The sequence below is a fragment of the Cetorhinus maximus genome, chromosome 24 (genome assembly GCF_964194155.1).
Source record: "Cetorhinus maximus chromosome 24, sCetMax3.hap1.1, whole genome shotgun sequence".
NCBI lineage: Eukaryota > Metazoa > Chordata > Chondrichthyes > Lamniformes > Cetorhinidae > Cetorhinus > Cetorhinus maximus.
The window spans coordinates 34581102-34599188 of record NC_135902.1 but is presented as its reverse complement, the minus strand read 5'-3'; the positions used below and the strand labels follow the sequence as shown (position 1 = coordinate 34599188).

General features: G+C 42.3%; 1 protein-coding gene across 1 annotated transcript in view; it reads left to right on the top strand.

The window, feature by feature from the left end:
- The first annotated feature begins 10033 nt into the window (after positions 1-10033).
- Positions 10034-18087, top strand: part of ttyh2 (tweety family member 2) — a 144047-nt gene continuing 135993 nt past the window's right edge. The window contains exons 1-2 of the mRNA XM_078571005.1: positions 10034-10201; positions 10515-10689. Coding sequence (XP_078427131.1) covers positions 10564-10689 — 126 coding nt within the window. The 5' untranslated portion in view covers positions 10034-10201; positions 10515-10563. The remainder of the gene's footprint in view (positions 10202-10514; positions 10690-18087) is intronic.

Sequence of the window (18087 nt, the reverse complement as noted above, 5' to 3'; positions counted from 1 at the left end):
CGTTTCTGGGGAAGGTGGGACCTGTACAAGCGGGACGGTCTACATCTGAACCAGAGCGGGACTAACATCCTTGCGGGCGGATTTGCTAGTGCTGTTGAGAGGAGTTTAAACTAATTCAGTAGGGGGAAGGGACACAATGTTAACAGAATAGGGACACATCATAACACAGTAAAACAAGTCAGAGGGAGTACAGCTGCATTAAGTTTCAAGGGTGTAAGGCAAGGCTGGATGGCCTCTAATGCCGGGAGTATTACAGGTAAAACGGATGAGTTAAGGGTGAGGATTGACACGTGGAATTGTGTTATAGTAGCCATCACTGAGACGTGGTTGAGGGAGGGGCAGGATTGGCAGCTCAACATTCCAGGATATAGAATCTTTTGGCGAGATGGGAGGGGGTAAAAGAGGAGGCATTGCATTATTAGTTAAGGAGTCAGTTACTGCAGTAAGGAGAGATGATATCTTGGAGGGGGCATCAAATGAAGCTTTGTGGGTAGAGTTTAGGAATAAAAAAGGGCAGCCACATTGTTAGGTGTTTATTATAGACCCCCAGATAGTCAGCAGGAAATTGAGCAGCAAATATGTGCACAATTTGCGGAGGTGTGTAAAAACAATAGGGTAATTATATTAGGTGATTTCATCTTCCCCAACATTCATTGAGATAGACACTGTCAAGGGCTTGGATGGAGTGGATTTCTTGAAATGTGTACAGGAGAACTTTTTAGGTCAATACGTAGAGGGTTGAACAAGGGAAGCTGCATTGCTGGACCTAATTCTGGGGAATGAAGCCGGACAGGTGGCTGAGGTGGTGGTGGGCGAGCATTTTAATGATAGTGCCACAACATGGTACAGTTTAAGTTTGTTATGGACAAAGAGATAGACAAGTTGCAAAGAAATGTTTTGGATTGGGGTAGAGTGGATTTTAGTAAAATAAGGCAGGATCTGGCCAAGATAGACTGGGAACAGCTACTTGTGGGGAAATCGACAGATGAGCGGGGGGTGGGGGAGAGTTCAGGCTCAACATGTTCCCTATGGGTGATAAGAAAGCGTAACCAGCCCAGAGAACCATGGATGACCAGAGATATTCAGCTTACGATGAGAAGGAAAAGAGAGGCTTTTAGCAGGTACAAGGGAAGCAAATCAACGGAGGCATTAGTGGAGTACAGAAAGTGCAGGGTGGAGCTTAAGAAAGCAACTAGGAGAGGAAAGGGGATATGAGAGAGCTCTGGCTGGTAAAAGTAGGGAAAATCCCAAGATATTCTATAAGTATATCAATGGGAAGAGGATAACCAGGGAAAGAGTAGGGCCCATTAGGGACCAAGGGGGCAATCTATGGGTGGAGCCAGATGACATTGCTAGTGTTGAATGAATACTTCACATCCATCTTCACCCAAGAGAATGAGGATGAAGGTATCGAACTCAGGGAGAGAGACTGTGAGGTCCTTAAGCAAATTGATATAGGGAGTGACAAGGTATTGCAGGTGTTGGAAGGCTTAAAAGTGGACAAATCTTCAGGTCCAGATGATTTCTGTCCCAGACTTGCTTAGGGAGGCAAGGGAGGAGATCGCAGGGGCTCTGACCCAAATTTTTACTCCCTCTCTGGCCATGGGGATGGTGCCAGAGGACTGGAGAACAGCTAATGTGGTTCCGCTATTTAAGAAGGGTTGTAGAGAGAAGCCAGGGAACTACAGGCCAGTGAGTTTCATGTCAGTGGTAGGGAAACTACTGGAGAAAATTCTGAAGGAGAGACTCTATCTCTACTTGGAAAGGCAAGCTTTGATCAGGGATAGTCAGCATAGCTTTGTCAGAGGGAGGTCATGCCTAACAAATTTGATTGAATTTTTTGAGGAGGTGACCAGGTGTGTAGATGAGAGTAGTGCAGTTGATGTAGTTTATAAGGATCTCAGCAAAGCCTTTGACAAAGTCCCACATGGGGGACTTATAAAGAAGGCAAATGCCCATGAGATACAGGGTAATTTGATGAGGTGGATTCAAAATGGGCTTAGTTGTAGGAATACAGAGGGTAATACAGAAGGATGCTTTGGTGACTGGAAGCCAGTGTCCAGTGGCATACCACAGGGATCTGTGCTGGGTCCCCTATTATTTGTCATTTATATAAACGACATAGATTACTATGTGGAGGGTAGGATTAGCAAGTTTGCAGATGACACAAAGATTGGCCGGGTGGTTAACAGCGAGGTTGAGTGTTTTGGGCTACAGGAAGATATAGACGGGATGGTCAAATGGGCAGATAAGTGGCAGATGGAATTTAACCCTGAAAAGTGAGAGGTGATATACTTTGGAAGGAGTAATTTGACAAGGAAATATTCAATGAACGGCATGACACTAGGAAGTTCTGAGGAACAAAGGGACCTTGGCGTGTGTGTCCATAGATCTCTGAAGGCGGAGGGGCATGTTAGTGGGGTGGTGAAAAAGGCATATGGGACACTTGCCTTTAACAATCAAGGCATGAATTACAAAAATAGGGAGGTCATGTTGGAGTTGTATAGAACCTTGGTGAGGCCACTGCTGGAGTACTGTGTGCAGTTCTGGTTGCCACATTATAGGAAGGATGTGATTGCACTGGAAGGGGTGCAGAGGAGATTCACCAGGATGTTGCCTGGGATGAAACATTTAAGTTATGAAGAGAGGTTGGATAGACTTGGGTTGTTTTCATTGGAGCAGAGAAGACTGAGGGGTGACCTGATCGAGATGTACAAGATTATGAGGGGCATGGACAGGGTGGATAGGGAGCAGCTGTTCCCCTTAGTTGAAGGGTCAGTCACGAGGGGACATAAGTTCAAGGCGAGGGGCAGGAGGTTTAGGGGGTATGTGAAGAAAAACATTTTTCCCCAGAGGATGGTGACGGCCTGGAATGTGCTGCCTGGGAGGGTGGTGGAGGCGGGTTGCCTCACATCCTTTAAAAAGTACCTGGATGAGCACTTGGCACGTCATAACATTCAAGGCTATGGGCCAAGTTATGGTAAATGGGATTAGGTAAGTAGGTCAGGTGTTTCTCACGTGTTGGTGCAGACTTGATGGGACGAAGGGCCTCCTCTGCACTGTGAGATTTTGTGATTCTGTGAAATTCTTTAGTGGACCAGCAGTATGCTATTCCACCTTTACCAGTATTATACAAGCAGCATCTGGCTCTACAGACTGAATTTGATCATCTTTCCACTAAACAAATGGAAAAGCTTACACCTGGATCATGTGATACATTTTATGTGCGTGGTGAAAGAACTGGTAGGCTCCCACCTCACCAGCTTCGCCAGTCTGTTTCCTCTCAACTTATAGTTGAAATCACCACTCCAACATGGTCAACCACCACTGATCATCAGGACATCAATGATCAATTCAACCTTTATTATTCCATTCTTTAATACCTCAGACTTCTTTTCAGATACTGCTTTATTTCACAATTTTTTTGATAATATGGACATTGCATCTCTAACGTCTGACTCTATGAATGTGTTAGAAGTACTCCTTTCCCAAGATGAAATACTAAAGGCAAGTAAATCCATGCGAAGTAATAAGGCATCAGGACCTGATGGATTTCCAATAGAATTTCATTAAAAGTGGACAAATCTTCAGGTCCAGATGATTTCTGTCCCAGACTTGCTTAGGGAGGCAAGGGAGGAGATTGCAGGGGCTCTGACCCAAATTTTTACTCCCTCTCTGGCCATAGGGATGGTGCCAGAGGACTGGCACCATCACAACTTTTTCCATTATTATTCTGTTTTTGGAATGTTTTCTCTCTAAAACGTTCCCTCCTACTCTGCGCAAGGCATCTTTGCCTATTCTTCTAAAGAGGGATAAGGGTCTTTTGCATTGCATTAGTTCATACCGGCCTATTTCCCTTTTAAATGTGGCTGTCAAGATACTAGCTAAAGCCTTAGCCCATCACCTTGAACCTGTCCTTCCATCTATTATCTCTCCTGGCCAGACAGGTTTTATACAGGGCAGGCAATCCTTCTTTAAGGCGTCTTTTCAATATTATTTATACCAATTCAACTACTCTTCTCCCTGAAGTTCTTATAACTATGGATGCAGAAAAGGCTTTTGATAAGAGTGAAATGGGACTACCTTTTCTGCACTCTTCAAAAATTAGTATTTGGATCCATTTTTATAAAATGGATAAAACTATTGTATTCTTCATCGGTTACTTCAGTAAGTGCAAATAATATCCAGTCTAAACTCTTTGACCTCCATTGAGTTACCAAACAGGACAGTCCCTTTCTCCAATACCTTTTGCTATTGAGCCCCTGGCAATTTCACTGCAGACCTGTGGAGATATACAGGTGTTATATGGGATGGAGTCGTGCAGAAACTCTTCCCTATATGCTGATGACCTCCTTTACATTTCTGATCCGGCCTCATCTCTCCCACATATTTTCTCTATTCTTGAGCGATTATGTCATATTTTGGGTTTTAAAATTAATTTGCATGAAAGTGAAATTTTTTTCTATTAACTCTATTGCAAAGAGTTACCTTCTTTCTTCTTCCCCCTTCCCTTCTAGGTCTCAGTAAACGGTTTTAAATATTTAGAAATTTAGCTACTTGATTCCTTGGAGACCTTTTTTAAGATCAACTTTGACCCTTTGTTGGAATGTGCGAAGCAGGACTTAGCATGTCAGCCTTGCTTTCTTTCTTTAGCTGGTCATATAAATTCTGTAAAGTTGGATATTTTGTCAAAATTTCTATACTTATTTCAGTGCATTCCATTGTTTATTTCCAAGCAATTTTTGTTGCAATAGAACAATTAATTTCTTCCTTTATTAGGAATAAGAAAACACCCAGAATTCGTAAAGCTTTTCTACAAAGCCCCAGGTTTGGCACTGCCAAATTTTCAGTTTTGTTATTGGTCTGGTAATATCCATAATATTTCTTTTTGGCTTCATTTGGATTTGGCTAAAGAATTTAAAAATATAAAGAAAACACTCAAAATGAACATGTTGAACTTAAAAGAACCTGAATTGGAACAGGAGTAGACCATATGACCCCTTGAACCTGCTTTATACCATTCATTAAGATCATAGCTAAACTTCTACATAAACTCAACATTCCTGTCCTATCTCTGTATCCCTTCATGCTCAAACATCTATGATCTCAGTCTTGAATATATTTGGTGACTGAGCATTCATAGGTCTGTGGGAATGGAGAAAGCTAAAGATTTACAGCCATCACAAGAAATTTCTCATCCCCCTCAGTCCTAGAATGGCTGACCCCTTATTCTGAGATTATAGCCACTACTTTACAGCTCCAACCAGGGCAAACAGCCTCAACATCTATCCTGTCAAGCCTGCTAAGAACTTTATACATTTCAGTGAGATCACTCTTCATTCTTCTGAATTTAAGAGAATATGGACCCATTTCGTAGAACAGCCCTCTAAGCTTAGGAATCAATCTAGTGAACCTTGGTTGCATCACTGAAGGCAAGTATATCCTTCCTTGTGGAAGGAGAACAAAACTATGCAGATATCCAGGTGTGGCCTCACCAAAGCCCCATGTAATTTTAGTAAGATTTATTAATGTTTTATTCCAACCTCCCTACAATAAAGGTGAATGCATAATTTCTTAATTGATGCTGTATTTGAATGTTAACACTATGATTCACGTCCAAAGACCCCTAAAATGCTCTGCATACCTGTATTTAGTAGTCTCATTAAATGTTCTGCTTTTTTATTCTTACTAAAGTGAATTTCAAACCAGAAGTATCATGGTCTGCCTTTGAAAAGATTGGAGAAGTGTGCAAAGGCAGGTATGGAAGATATATCCAGTTTGTATGTCAAGGTGGGGTTGTGTTGTTACATTCACTGGGTTATGCTATATGTTATGGTACAAAAGATTGCCCCAGTTCCTCCTGCTGCTTAAAATTTTATGGCTACTGCAGAAATGACTTCTCAACTGCTCTCACTGGCTCTTCATCACTAGCCCCCACTGCCCACACACGCGCCCACACACCCTTCACATATTTCACAATCCAGAATTCGAAACCTAGCCTGTTGCCCTGAACAAAACCCTGCCTATATGCACCGTTAAACTCCTTGCTCCCTCGACTGCCTGAACAATTGTTCTATTCTCCCTGCGTTCTGTGCTCTGTTTCTTGCCCATTTCTTTTGCTGAGGCTGATGAATTACTGTGCCCAACATCATTTTGATTTGTTACCTCTTCACCTTCAATAGCACAAGTTTCTTTTTCCTTAATTCTTTTGTGCCTTTGGTCCCATTTATCCTTTTGTTTTAGATTGGTCCTTGTCTTCCACTGAAATATTCTTGCATGTATGGCATTACATGAATGTAAGTTGTTTTGTGTTTAGTGATCCAACACATGGAATGAAAGGCTACATTGTTTATTTTCTTTATCAAATCATTTGCATGTTCTACAAATGTTTGGGGGCTGGGGGGTATCATGTTTCTTTTTCAAAAGCAAAGCCCCTACAGATTCTTATGTGGTTGAACATTTGCTGGCTATGGCGTTAATTCAACACTTTAGCATGATGTAGGATCATACATTGATATGACCATAAGGGGGAGCCAGCGTATAATAGATTTACCATTATTTATATCAAAGTTTAATCCGCACCGTGTAGTCCTAGAAGGAAGCTGATCAGCCCATTGTTGCCAGTGTGGGCTCTTAACTAGAGCAATGCCAGAAGAATTACAAGGGCTCTGCTCTCGTCCTGTGGCCATGTATCTTCCCTCTTGCTTTAAAAAATTATACACATTTAAAAAAAAAACATGCAATGGCCATTGACTTAATTTGAGAAAACGTTCCATTCTCCCTCTGCTTAATAATGTAACAATGTGAATTGAAATCAGTTTATTTGGGGGACTTCATAAACTGGTCTTAAAATGGACTAAACAAATAAAATTAGAACAAATGGCCCCAATTTGAGATTTGAAAAATATCTAGGAATTTTGGATCAGCTATACTACCTCAAGAAAAATTAAATGGAGATGATGGGTCCCAGGTTGAGGCCTTGTGGCGCAGTGGTACCATCAGTACCTTTGGGCCAGAAGCTCTGGGTTCAAGTCCCACTTCAGGATTTGATAGCCATGGAAGTCATGAAACAGCCAAACAGTCTTTAAATCCTGCCAATACACCTGATGGCAGGCAGTAGTTTCCTAGTCAGCCACACTGCAGAAGACTACTGCAGTATTTTGCCAAACATAATCATGGACTAATCCAATGGATATCAATGCCCTCATAGGGCATGGTGCCTGACGGAGGAGGAGTATATACCAAGTGACTTTTTCCTCTTTCTATCTCTGTCTTTTTCAATGTTAAGAGCATTGCTACCTGACGTTTATGAAATTCTTGTTATTGGACTGTATCTGCTTTATACAACTGAGTTGCTTGTAGGAGATCATTTTATGATTTCATGAAACAACAAAAAGAAAAACCTTATGGACAGCAGCACGATAAGATTGTCCAATTTAATTTGGAACATGGCCAACTGCCTGCTTCCCTCTGAAACCCTTCAAAAATATTCCTTCGGAAATGGGAAACCAAAAATAAGGGCCGAAAAGTAGATGCAGGACAATGAGTTGTTTTTGTGAAAGTCACGCGCTGCAGCTATTCGGTTTTTGATATTTTGAGGTTCTGCTGGTGAATGGTTGGATGTCGACAAATGCAAAGTCCACATTTTAATGAGGAAAGTTAGGTTTTAGAAATTCTCTGACAATTCCTTATAAGTAAATGAGAAATTGAATACAGTTTCAGATTATTTTTCACGTGAAGTAGAGCATTCTCTTGTTTTGAGAGATTTAAAAAAAATCTTTTTCGTTGCTGTCACTAGCAGATGGCAGGCACAAGAATTAAACCTGCATTCCCTTTTTCTTTAGCTACAGGCATCAGTGAAGTTATTAGATATTGACATAGAAGGCTTTGCTGCGGGTTTGTGCATGTGATTCTCCCACCTCAACTTCCCTGTTCTCGGCTGTATGAAGCATTGCTTAGAGGCGTGTCTGCGATCAGCGAGTGTTGTCAAGAACGCAGTCCTGTAGTATTAATTAATAACAAATTGTTGATTGAAGATCTTTTGCCTACCTTGATTCAGCATAGAAGTTATACAAGGCAGTGTTTGTACTATACCTGAATTTTGGGGGGGTGGGGAATACGAAAACTAGAAAATAAATTACAGCGATTTTAAAGCGATAACAAATAAAGTGGAACTTTAAAGTATTGCAAAATATGGTCAATTTGGACTTTCAGGAGACCTTTGATAAGGTTCTGTCTGAGATAAAAGAAGCAATAAAAGCACATAGGACCGGAAATTAAACTGCAACATGAATTGATAATTGGTTGGGAGATTACAGACAGAGTTGGGAACATTCTCTGATTAGGTGAAGGGCCATGAAGGCTCGAAACGTTAACTGATTTCTTCTCCGCCGATGCTGCCAGACCTGCTGAGTTTTTCCAGGTAATTCTGTTTTTGTTTTGGATTTCCAGCATCCGCAGTAGCTTTTAGCTTTTTGTTGTTATCAAGTGATGTTCACCAGGGACTTATACGGGGATCTCATCCTTTCACTATTAACACCTTGGCTGAAGGGATAGAAGGCGGTGTGTGCGAGTTTGCATATGACACTAAATTAGGAGGTAATATGGGAGCAGGAAGTTACAAAGGATATGGACTGGTTAAGTGAATGGGCATAAAGCTCACACTTCTCAGGATTTTCAAAAACGACCAGCAGTTATGCTAAACATACCGTTTTAGATGAAGTACTTCTTGTGCAGGAATCCCCATTTTCACAATATCCTCCTAATCGTCAATGGCCTCTTTGCCCACTCAACCCTTTTCACATTGAAGCCTCCTGTGCAATACGCCTGTCATGATTTCGCTCAATTGCCACGATTTTGTTACAGGATCACGCAGAGGGTGGACCTTTTTCTTTGCTGCCTGTTAAAATCAGCTACTTCAAAACCCCTACACAGGAGGGAACCTTGGTAAGTGCCTGTGGTGACATGCAGCTTATCGGTCAATTGGCAATTTCAGTGTAGTAAAGTAAGGCAGTAACAAAAGGACGGAGGAGGTGTCAGCTGTGGCTCAGTTCATAGCACCCTCGCCTTTGAATCAGAGGGTTGTGGGTTCATGTCCCACTCCCGGAAACCAAGAACTGTGATTGTACTCGAATAGTAGTTGCAATCTGTGACTGTTGATAACTCGAAAGAGTATCAGAGGCAAAGAGACTTGCGCCCTGTCAGTCTGGGATAGGTTCAAATCCTGACAAGAGAACAAAAGGACGAAGGAAGGAAAATGCAAATACAGGGAATCTGATAAAACGACACAGCTATCTCATCAGGCCAAGCCGATTCCTCGTCTACAGAACATTGTAGTGATGGGGAGGCACATTTGTACCAATTTACTAATGGTCCTCCAATGCATCTTGAGCAGCCTCTGTTCCCAAGAGTGGGACGAGTGAATAAAATGTGTTTTTGTCTTTAAGTGGCTCGCAACTGATTTTTAATTGATACGACATCTGATTTTTTTTGCATATTTCCAGCATTTCTTTTTTTTTAAAAAAAGGACATCTAATCCATTTCCTCTCCCCCTGGGCCCCTTTTCCTTTTCAGCGCAATTAGAGCAAAATATGTTCTAGTTGCCAGTGCAAGGTCTGCTACAATGACGCTGGCTGTATTTTCAACCACTACCTTGCCTGGGACCCCCATTCCCACCATTTAATCGGGTGGTATCCCCTCTGTCTGATTTACCGCCGCTAAAGCAGCCACCACACAGAGAGTGGGAGTTTGTGGCTGGTGTGAGCAGAGGGGGGGGATTGACCTGAAATCTCCAGGAGTTAACAGTTTAATAACTGCTCTGAGCAACCCGGGATCGGGACGCTGAACATGTGTTGATTTCATTCTTATTATTTATTGGTCCTAAAACAAAGGGGGAGCTGGGCAGAGGAAGGAGATTGAAAGCGGAGTCCGGCTTGTGATAACTTCTCAGCGCGACTTTGGCTAATGTAACCAGGCGCGCGGTTACGCGAGTCATTGCGCGTCACCGAGGCGGCAGACTCTGTGCGCGCCCCCCGGTAGGCTGTCGGGGACGCGCCTCTGTTCCGGCTGGCTCCTGAGATGGGCTTTGGCTGGGCTCGGTTCCTGGCTGCCTGCCTCTGAGCAGGGGGCCGGCTCGCTGCTTTCGCTCTGCTGGGAGTGGGGGGGCCAGGGTCCTTCCCGAGTATTCCTGCTCTCTCTCCCAGTATTCCTGCTCTCTCTCCCAGTATTCCTGCTCTCTCTCCCAGTATTCCTGCTCTCTCTCTCCCAGTATTCCTGCTCTCTCTCCCAGTATTCCTGCTCTCTCTCTCCCAGTATTCCTGCTCTCTCTCTCCCAGTATTCCTGCTCTCTCTCCCCCAGTATTCCTGCTCTCTCTCTCTCTCTCTCCCAGTATTCCTGCTCTCTCTCCCAGTATTCCTGCTCTCTCTCCCCCAGTATTCCTGCTCTCTCTCTCTCTCTCCCAGTATTCCTGCTCTCTCTCCCAGTATTCCTGCTCTCCCCCCCCCCCCCCCCCCAGTATTCCTGCTCTCTCTCTCTCTCTCTCCCCCCACCCCCCCGTTCCCGGCATGGCTTCCCGGGTGGATTACATCGCTCCGTGGTGGACTTACTGGCTGCATAACTTCCCGCATGTGAACCTCCGCTTGCAGCCAGTGAACAACACGTTCAACCCGCAGGACAGCAACTACCAGCAGGTCAGAGAGTCTAGAAAAGTCACTGTGTCTGTCTATGCCACTTTTTCGTTTCACTTCCCCTCTGCCTCCCCGCCGTCTGCCTGTGTGTCGCCCCCCCGCGTCTGCCTGTGTCCACCCCCCGTCTGCCTGTGTTCCCCCCCACCCCCGTCTGCCTGTGTGTCGCCCCCCCGCGTCTGCCTGTGTGTGCCCCCCCCCCCCGTCTGCCTGTGTGTCCCCCCCCGTCTGCCTGTGTCTCCCCCCCCCGTCTGCCTGTGTCCCCCCCCCCCGTCTGCCTGTGTCCCCCCCCCCCGTCTGCCTGTGTCCCCTCCCCCCCCCGTCTGCCTGTGTCCCCCCCCCCGTCTGCCTGTGTCCCCCCCCCCGTCTGCCTGTGTCCCCCCCCCGTCTGCCTGTGTCCCCCCCCCCCCCCCCCCGTCTGCCTGTGTCCCCCCACCCAGCTGCCCACTATTTCTAAGCCCTTCTCAAATGGTGTAATTTACTAAAAGATCAAATCCATCACCATGACATAAAACATATTTCTGGCAGTATTGGTGTCCTGCTTTTTGCATCCCAAAATCTTATCAGGTCTGCCTTATCCCTTACCCAGCCCCTGATGATTTCCTAGCATTTGTTATGCGCAGATGTGATTGTATGCAACATATTGAGTTCCTATGTGGATCATGTTGTAGATTTTCACCTTGATGCTAGAGGACCTCGACTTAAGGTCTTTCTGAAGCATTTTTCTTAGTGCTTTGTTTGCCTAGTTGTAATATATTTGTAATGGCCCTATGTTTAACCCTTTACAAGTAAATTTAAATGTAATATCAGTTGAATAAATTGTGAAGAATAGAAAATGTATTGAAGAATTAGCCCCCTAACAACAGTTACATAGAAGATGCCTTGAAAAATTAGACCTTAGAGAATGTTGCCTTGAGTGAACAAATGTACTGAATAGTTGGTACCAAGCCAGGAAGACAAGGAAATCCCAGACTTAATCCGCAGAGCTAACATCTCTCTGTTATGGGGCCCTGCCCTCAGACTATGGAGAGAAGTCAGCCAGGGTTCCCAAGCTAGTGACTCTTTTTTGCAGTAAGACTGTGAGTCAACTTTCAAATCGTTTCAAAAGAATGTGATTCACAAAAGGAAATGCTTTGTGATTTTTGTAACCAAAACAATTTGAGACATGTATTTAAAATGTGATTATAAAGTTCAAAGGGATTTCAATGCAATCGTTAGAAATATAATACAAGTCTGAGGGGTTTTAATGATGAGTGCAGGAAACAATATGACGGAAATAATTTTTTTTTCTAGAATAAAGCGCAAATATCTGGGACAATTTAAATGTTTCACTTACAGTAAAGACTGTCTAGGAGCTGAATTTATTTCCTTATTTGCATGCCCTTCTCCCCCCCCCCCCCCCCCCAAATTTAATGTTCAAATTTAGCTTTTATGGCACTGAGTCATTTCATGATTTGTACCCTAGAAATAAAAAAAATGATTTTTGTATTGACCAGAGTATGATATTACATTTGTAAAAAAAAAATGAGTTGGTGCATTAATTGTTAATCCCTGTGAAGCCAAATGTCCAACAAGTTTTTGCACTTTCAAGACTGGAAGGAAGAAAGCTGGCATAAATGACGCAAAGCCACTAATTAACACCAGTTGGTCTCCCATTGTTCAGTGGATGCAGAATATGAGTTCTGATATTTGCAATGATCTTGCTACAGCCAGACCATGACAGTTTTCTACCTTACTGTAATACAGCAAATTTACCGAAGCAATAGATAAAGCTTAAAATTATTTCTCCTTAATGATATTGAAACATCCATTCATATACTGGTTACAAAATGTGCTTAATATTGAAGTCATTTTATTCTTCACCCCAAAGCCTATTCTCAGCTTTATATTGGCTTCATATTGGCTTCAGTTGCAAGTATTTTATTTGTTTTTCCAAATTGCCTCCCCAAAATCTTGCTAATTTTTCTCTGTTCCTCCGGAATTATCATGGTTGATTTATAGTTCTTGCCAAAATTTTCTGTGGTAGAGAAATTCACCAAAGTGATTTGCCCCACAGCTGAGTGTCCAATGAAGGGTTGCATGAATATCAAGTTCTGGGGTCAATTACCTTTGGCTGCAGAGTCTAAAATCAGCATCGTACACCCCTGTGCTATAATATCCCGAAGATTTTAAGTGAATAATAAAGCCATTATTTTTAGAGAATCCTTTGTGTACTTTTAGTCCTATGCAGATGTGTAAATTCAAATCTCTGCTTTAGCTTAACTTTGAACTCTATCCCCAAACAGTGGGTTACACTAGTTCTTGGTTAAATATGTTTTGTTGATTTTTTCTGGATAAGGTTCCATAGGCTGCTGGTATAGACAGTGACAGTTCTGCATGGTTAACTTTTGCAATTCCAATTTATTTAGCATTTCTACTTTTTCTGCTTGAGCACAGGTGAATTGCCAATTTCTTGTGGAAAATCCTTCAATTTTTTTAATTGACTTTTGGTTCATAAGCATATAAATTTTCATTTTTTACAATTGTAATATTATTAACCCTTTGAGTATACTTCCCTGATTAAGTGCATCAAAGCATCTCACATTGATCTATTTACATCTATGACATGAGCAAGTCAATCTTAACACCTTTACCATTCGATTGGCAGCTTTAAGTGGGATGGACTGGCAGTGTGTAGAAAATAGTCATTTGATGTTGACTTTTAGGTAATTGTAACATTTGATTTTTTTTTCTTAGTCGGGAGCATAGGGGCAGAGGTATAAGGAATGTAAATTAATTATTTTAAGTTTGAAGAATAAGACCATAAGACATATAGGAGCAGAAACAGGCCATTTGGCCCATCGAGTCTGCTCCGCCATTCAGTGAGACCATGGCTGATCTGATAATCCTCAACTCCACTTTCCTGCCTTTTCCCCAAATCCCTTGATTCCCTTACTGATTAAAAAGCTGTCTATCTCAGCCTTGAATATACTTAATGACCCAGCCTCTACAGCCCTCTGTGGTAAAGAATTCCACAGATTGACTACCCTCTGAGAGAAGAAATTCCACCTCCGTTTTAAATGGGTGCCCCCTTGCTCTGAGACTATGCCCTCTGGACCTAGACTCTCCCACAAAGGGAAACAACTTCTCAGCATCTACCCGGTCAAGTTCCCTAAGAATCTTATATGTTTCAATAAGATTGCCTCTCGTTCTTCTAAATTCCAATGAGTACAGGCACAACCTACTCAACCTCTCCTCGTAAGAAAATCCCTCCATACCTGGGATCAACCTAGTGAACCTTCTCCGGACTGCCTCCAATATCTCTCCTTAGATAAGAGGACCAAAATTGTTCACAGTATTCTAGGTGTGGTCTAACTAGTGCCTTGTATAGTTTTAGCAAGACTTTCCTATTTTTACACTTCATTCCCTTTGAAATAAAGGCCAATATTCCATTTGCCTTCTTTATTACCTGTTGAACTTTTATGTTAGCTTTTTGGGATTCATGCACAAGGACTCCCAAATCCCTCTGTGCTGCAGCCTTCTGCAATCTTTCTCCATTTAATAATATTCAGCTCCTCTATTCCTCCTGCCAAAATGCATAACCTCACATTTTCCCACATTATATTCCATCTGCCAAGTTTTTGCCCAATCACTTAACCAGTCTATATCCCTCTGTAGACTCCTTGTGTCATCCTCAAACCTTCCCATCTATTTTTGTGTCATCCACAAACTTGGCGATAGTACCTTCACTTCCCTCATCTAAGTCATTAATATATGTTGTAAACAATTGAGGCCCCAGCACTGATCCCTGTGGCACTCCACTAGTTACAGGTTGCTATCCCGAAAATGCCTCCCTTATCCCAACTCTCTGTCTTCTATTAGTTAGCCAATCCTCTATCCATGCTAATATACTACCCCCAACACCATGGGGTCTTATCTTATTAAGTAGCCTTATGTGCAGTACCTTATCGAACGCCTTTTGGAAAACCAAATATATTACATCCACTGGTTCCCCCTTTTCTATCCTGCTTGTTACCTCCTCAAAGAATTCTAATAAATTTGCTAGGCATGAAGCCATTAAAACATTTAAAGTTGAAAAATTGGCAGAATTATGGGGGGGGACAAATTAGTTTTATGTTTCATATAATGAAGCTATTTCCAACACTTAAGCAACTAGTATTACTGTACTTTTTTAAGCATTTGACTGTGTGATCTAAGCACTTAAAATCAGTGAGCCCAGAGCAAGAGAAGTTTTCCTGGACTTATTCACAGACTGAGTTGATGAAGACTAAATATCATCAGTAAACTATTCAGTATCTTGGTCTTTGTTATTTAAAGTGGCGTGTGGCTCTATTTGATGCTGAAGCTTTTAAACAGTGTCGCAATAATTACAATGTCTATCGGAGCATCTCTGTCAACTTTGACATTGACATATCTGTTGTTATTGATAGCCTCAGTTCAAATGCTGAGTTATCTTCAAGAATTTCTCTTGTATGTGATGCTGTGTGCCAGCTGTTGTGCTACTTTAACAAATGTGACACATAAGCAAGTGCTTGTACTGTGTTGAGGGAAATAATCCAATGCTTTACCTAGACATGACATTTTAAAATTAATGAATAGACTGAAAAGAGCAGGTGGTGCTTCCGTTATAATAGTACATTAACATCTAAAGCATATGAGAAAACGGGCCTTCCACTAAACACCCAGAAAACTAAGGTCCTCTTCCAACCAGCTCGCATAACAAAACACCTCCCCTGTTAATTAAGATCAACGACGAGATCATGGAAGAGGATTTCTGTATTTCTGGGAGCCTCCTCTCAACGAAGGCAGACATAGGCAACAAAATTTATCATCACCTCCAATGTGCCAGCTCAGCCTTCAGCCAGCTGAGGAAAAGAATATTTGAGAACCAGGATCTCGAACCCAAGACTAGGGTTGTGGTTTACCGGGCAGCAGTGATCCCCGTACCCCTATATACTTCAGAGGCTTGGACAGCCTACTGCAGGCACCTCAAAGCACTGGAGAAGTACCACCACCGATGCCTTCACAAGACCCTCCAAATCCGATGGGAAGAAAGGCGGTTCAACTGCAGCGTCCTCTCCCAAGTCAACTTACCCAGCATCGAGGCGCTAAACACTCATGACTAGCTCTGTCGGGCAGGCTATGTCACTCGTATGCCTGACACCAGACTCCCGAAGCAACTGCTCTACTCTGAACTTGGTTACGGTAGGGTTCTTCCAGGAGGACTGCGGAAATGCTTCAGTGATGCCCTCACTACGTCTATGAAGAGGTCATACGCTCTCACCAACTCATGGGAGACCCTGGCTTGTGATCAGGTTCTTTTCAGAAGGTACCAAACACATTGAAAGATTTCATCGGGAATGTGCAGAGGCGAAGTCGAGGTGTCAGAGGGAGTGCACCCAAGCTCCAAACAGCCCATCTGTCCAACCCTTCATGTGGCACCTGCCTCACATGCGGCAGAATTTGCATTGGTCTTATCAGCCATCTCAGAACCCGTTAAACCAGAATGGAAACAAGTCATCCTCGACCCTGAGGGAGCGCCTAAGGAGGAAAAGACATTGACGTAATTGCCTCTAGAGTTTCATCTTCATACTCTGCAAGGCACCAGTTCCAGCTTGTAGGAGGGAGTCCTTGAACTTCTATCACTGCAATTAACTATATTATGTTTATTAATTATACATTCTGAATGTTTATGTTTGGAATGCAATCCTGATCAATTACCATCTAAAGCCACTGCTTTTAAGCATGCATTTTAGTTGTCTTTCAACCTACAGTGTGTTTATAATGGTATTTATTCAAAAAGAAAGGCTGACAGTTCAGGGAAGTATTGACTGAGGGCTGCATTGTCTGAGGCCCTGGCCATCAGATGAGTCATTAAAGGTAAGGCGATATAAGTTTGGCCCAGTGTTTCCTGCTACTATTTGAAAAAAATACTATGGAGTTTTCTGTCGCAGCCGGCACCACTGAAAACAGATGAACTGCTCATTAATTTTGAGAAGATTGTGGGACCTTGACGTGTGCAAGGTTTGCTGCTGTGCTTGCTTCGTGATTGTACTTCAAAGTAATTCCTGAAGTGCTTTAAAGCTCTGTGAATCCAAGTACCTTCTGGGTCACACTAGTGTTGTTCAGTGCAGGAACTTAAAGTTATGAGAAACTGTAAATTGGCTGTTGTGCTTATTGACTACCCTTGCACTCTTCACTGAGCAGGAAGCCTTAAGTTGAGCTCCTCCTTTCTCCGTGGTTAAATTGTTATCCATTGTATGACTTGAGGATCTTATGACTTACTGCTGGTTGATGACTCTATCATTTGTGAGTGATAGTCATGTGGCTTGAAGTGAACTTTAGTTGTGCATTTTCAACGTGGCAGAAAGGATCCACGCCTCTGTTTTGAATTGCTTTTGCTTAAAAACACAAAACATAAATTTTTGTACATTTTTTTTCCATACAAAAAAACCTCAATTATATTAATTTCAATACTATTTTTCCCCCTTATGAGAATTCCCTCTGCTAGAGACCCGCTAATGATCGTGCAACTGTAGAAGAGAAAATAGATTAAAAACCAAATCTGTGATAAATGAAGAATTGATGAGTGACATCATTCTAATTGTGTTATTTCCCAATTTTTTTTTATTGAGAATAGCAGCAGTGATTTTTCTTTAAGGAGGAATTACTCTTGCTGATCATAGATCATATTCTTACCAATATGTCATGGTAAAAATGATAGCTTGGGGAGTGACCTGGTAAGGCAGACTAATGGGCCAAAATGTAGGTAAGTTATCAGTGTGATGCACCTTGTTTTCTTCAATTTTTGATCAGAGAAACTAGAAACTACCTTCTTGACTAGGAAACCTATAGATTTTTGTATTAAATATATCTTTAGTTGATCATGCTTTTGTGATGGATTAAAAGATTCATATTTGGTGTACCGATAAAGTTGCCTTAAATAATCAAACTAAAAAAGAGACTTGCAATTTTAAAATTTTCTAGTTTTTACTTAACTTAATGTTGGGAACTTCTTTTGTACCCACATTGCAAAACTGAAATGCCAAATTGATGCCAATCATCAAAGATGCCATTTGAAATTGCTGCAACAGTCATTGATCTGAATGCAGTTATCACTATACTAGATTTGAGGTGTAACTAATCCTGCGTCATGAGTCAAAGATTTGTAGGCATTGATTTGGTGGGTGCTTTTTTTTGCAGTTCATTAGCTTTTACCACCCAGCAAGATACAGTTCCGGACTTCATGGCAGATGGGATCTGGTCATTTCACCATAGGAAAAGAGGAACAGGGTCAGAATATTCATTATTGCCCACCACCGTATTGACATATGGTTAAATAGATCATGTCCTGTGTTCATCTCTCAAGGTCACTGCATTCCAGCTCTGGAGGTTGAATAGGGT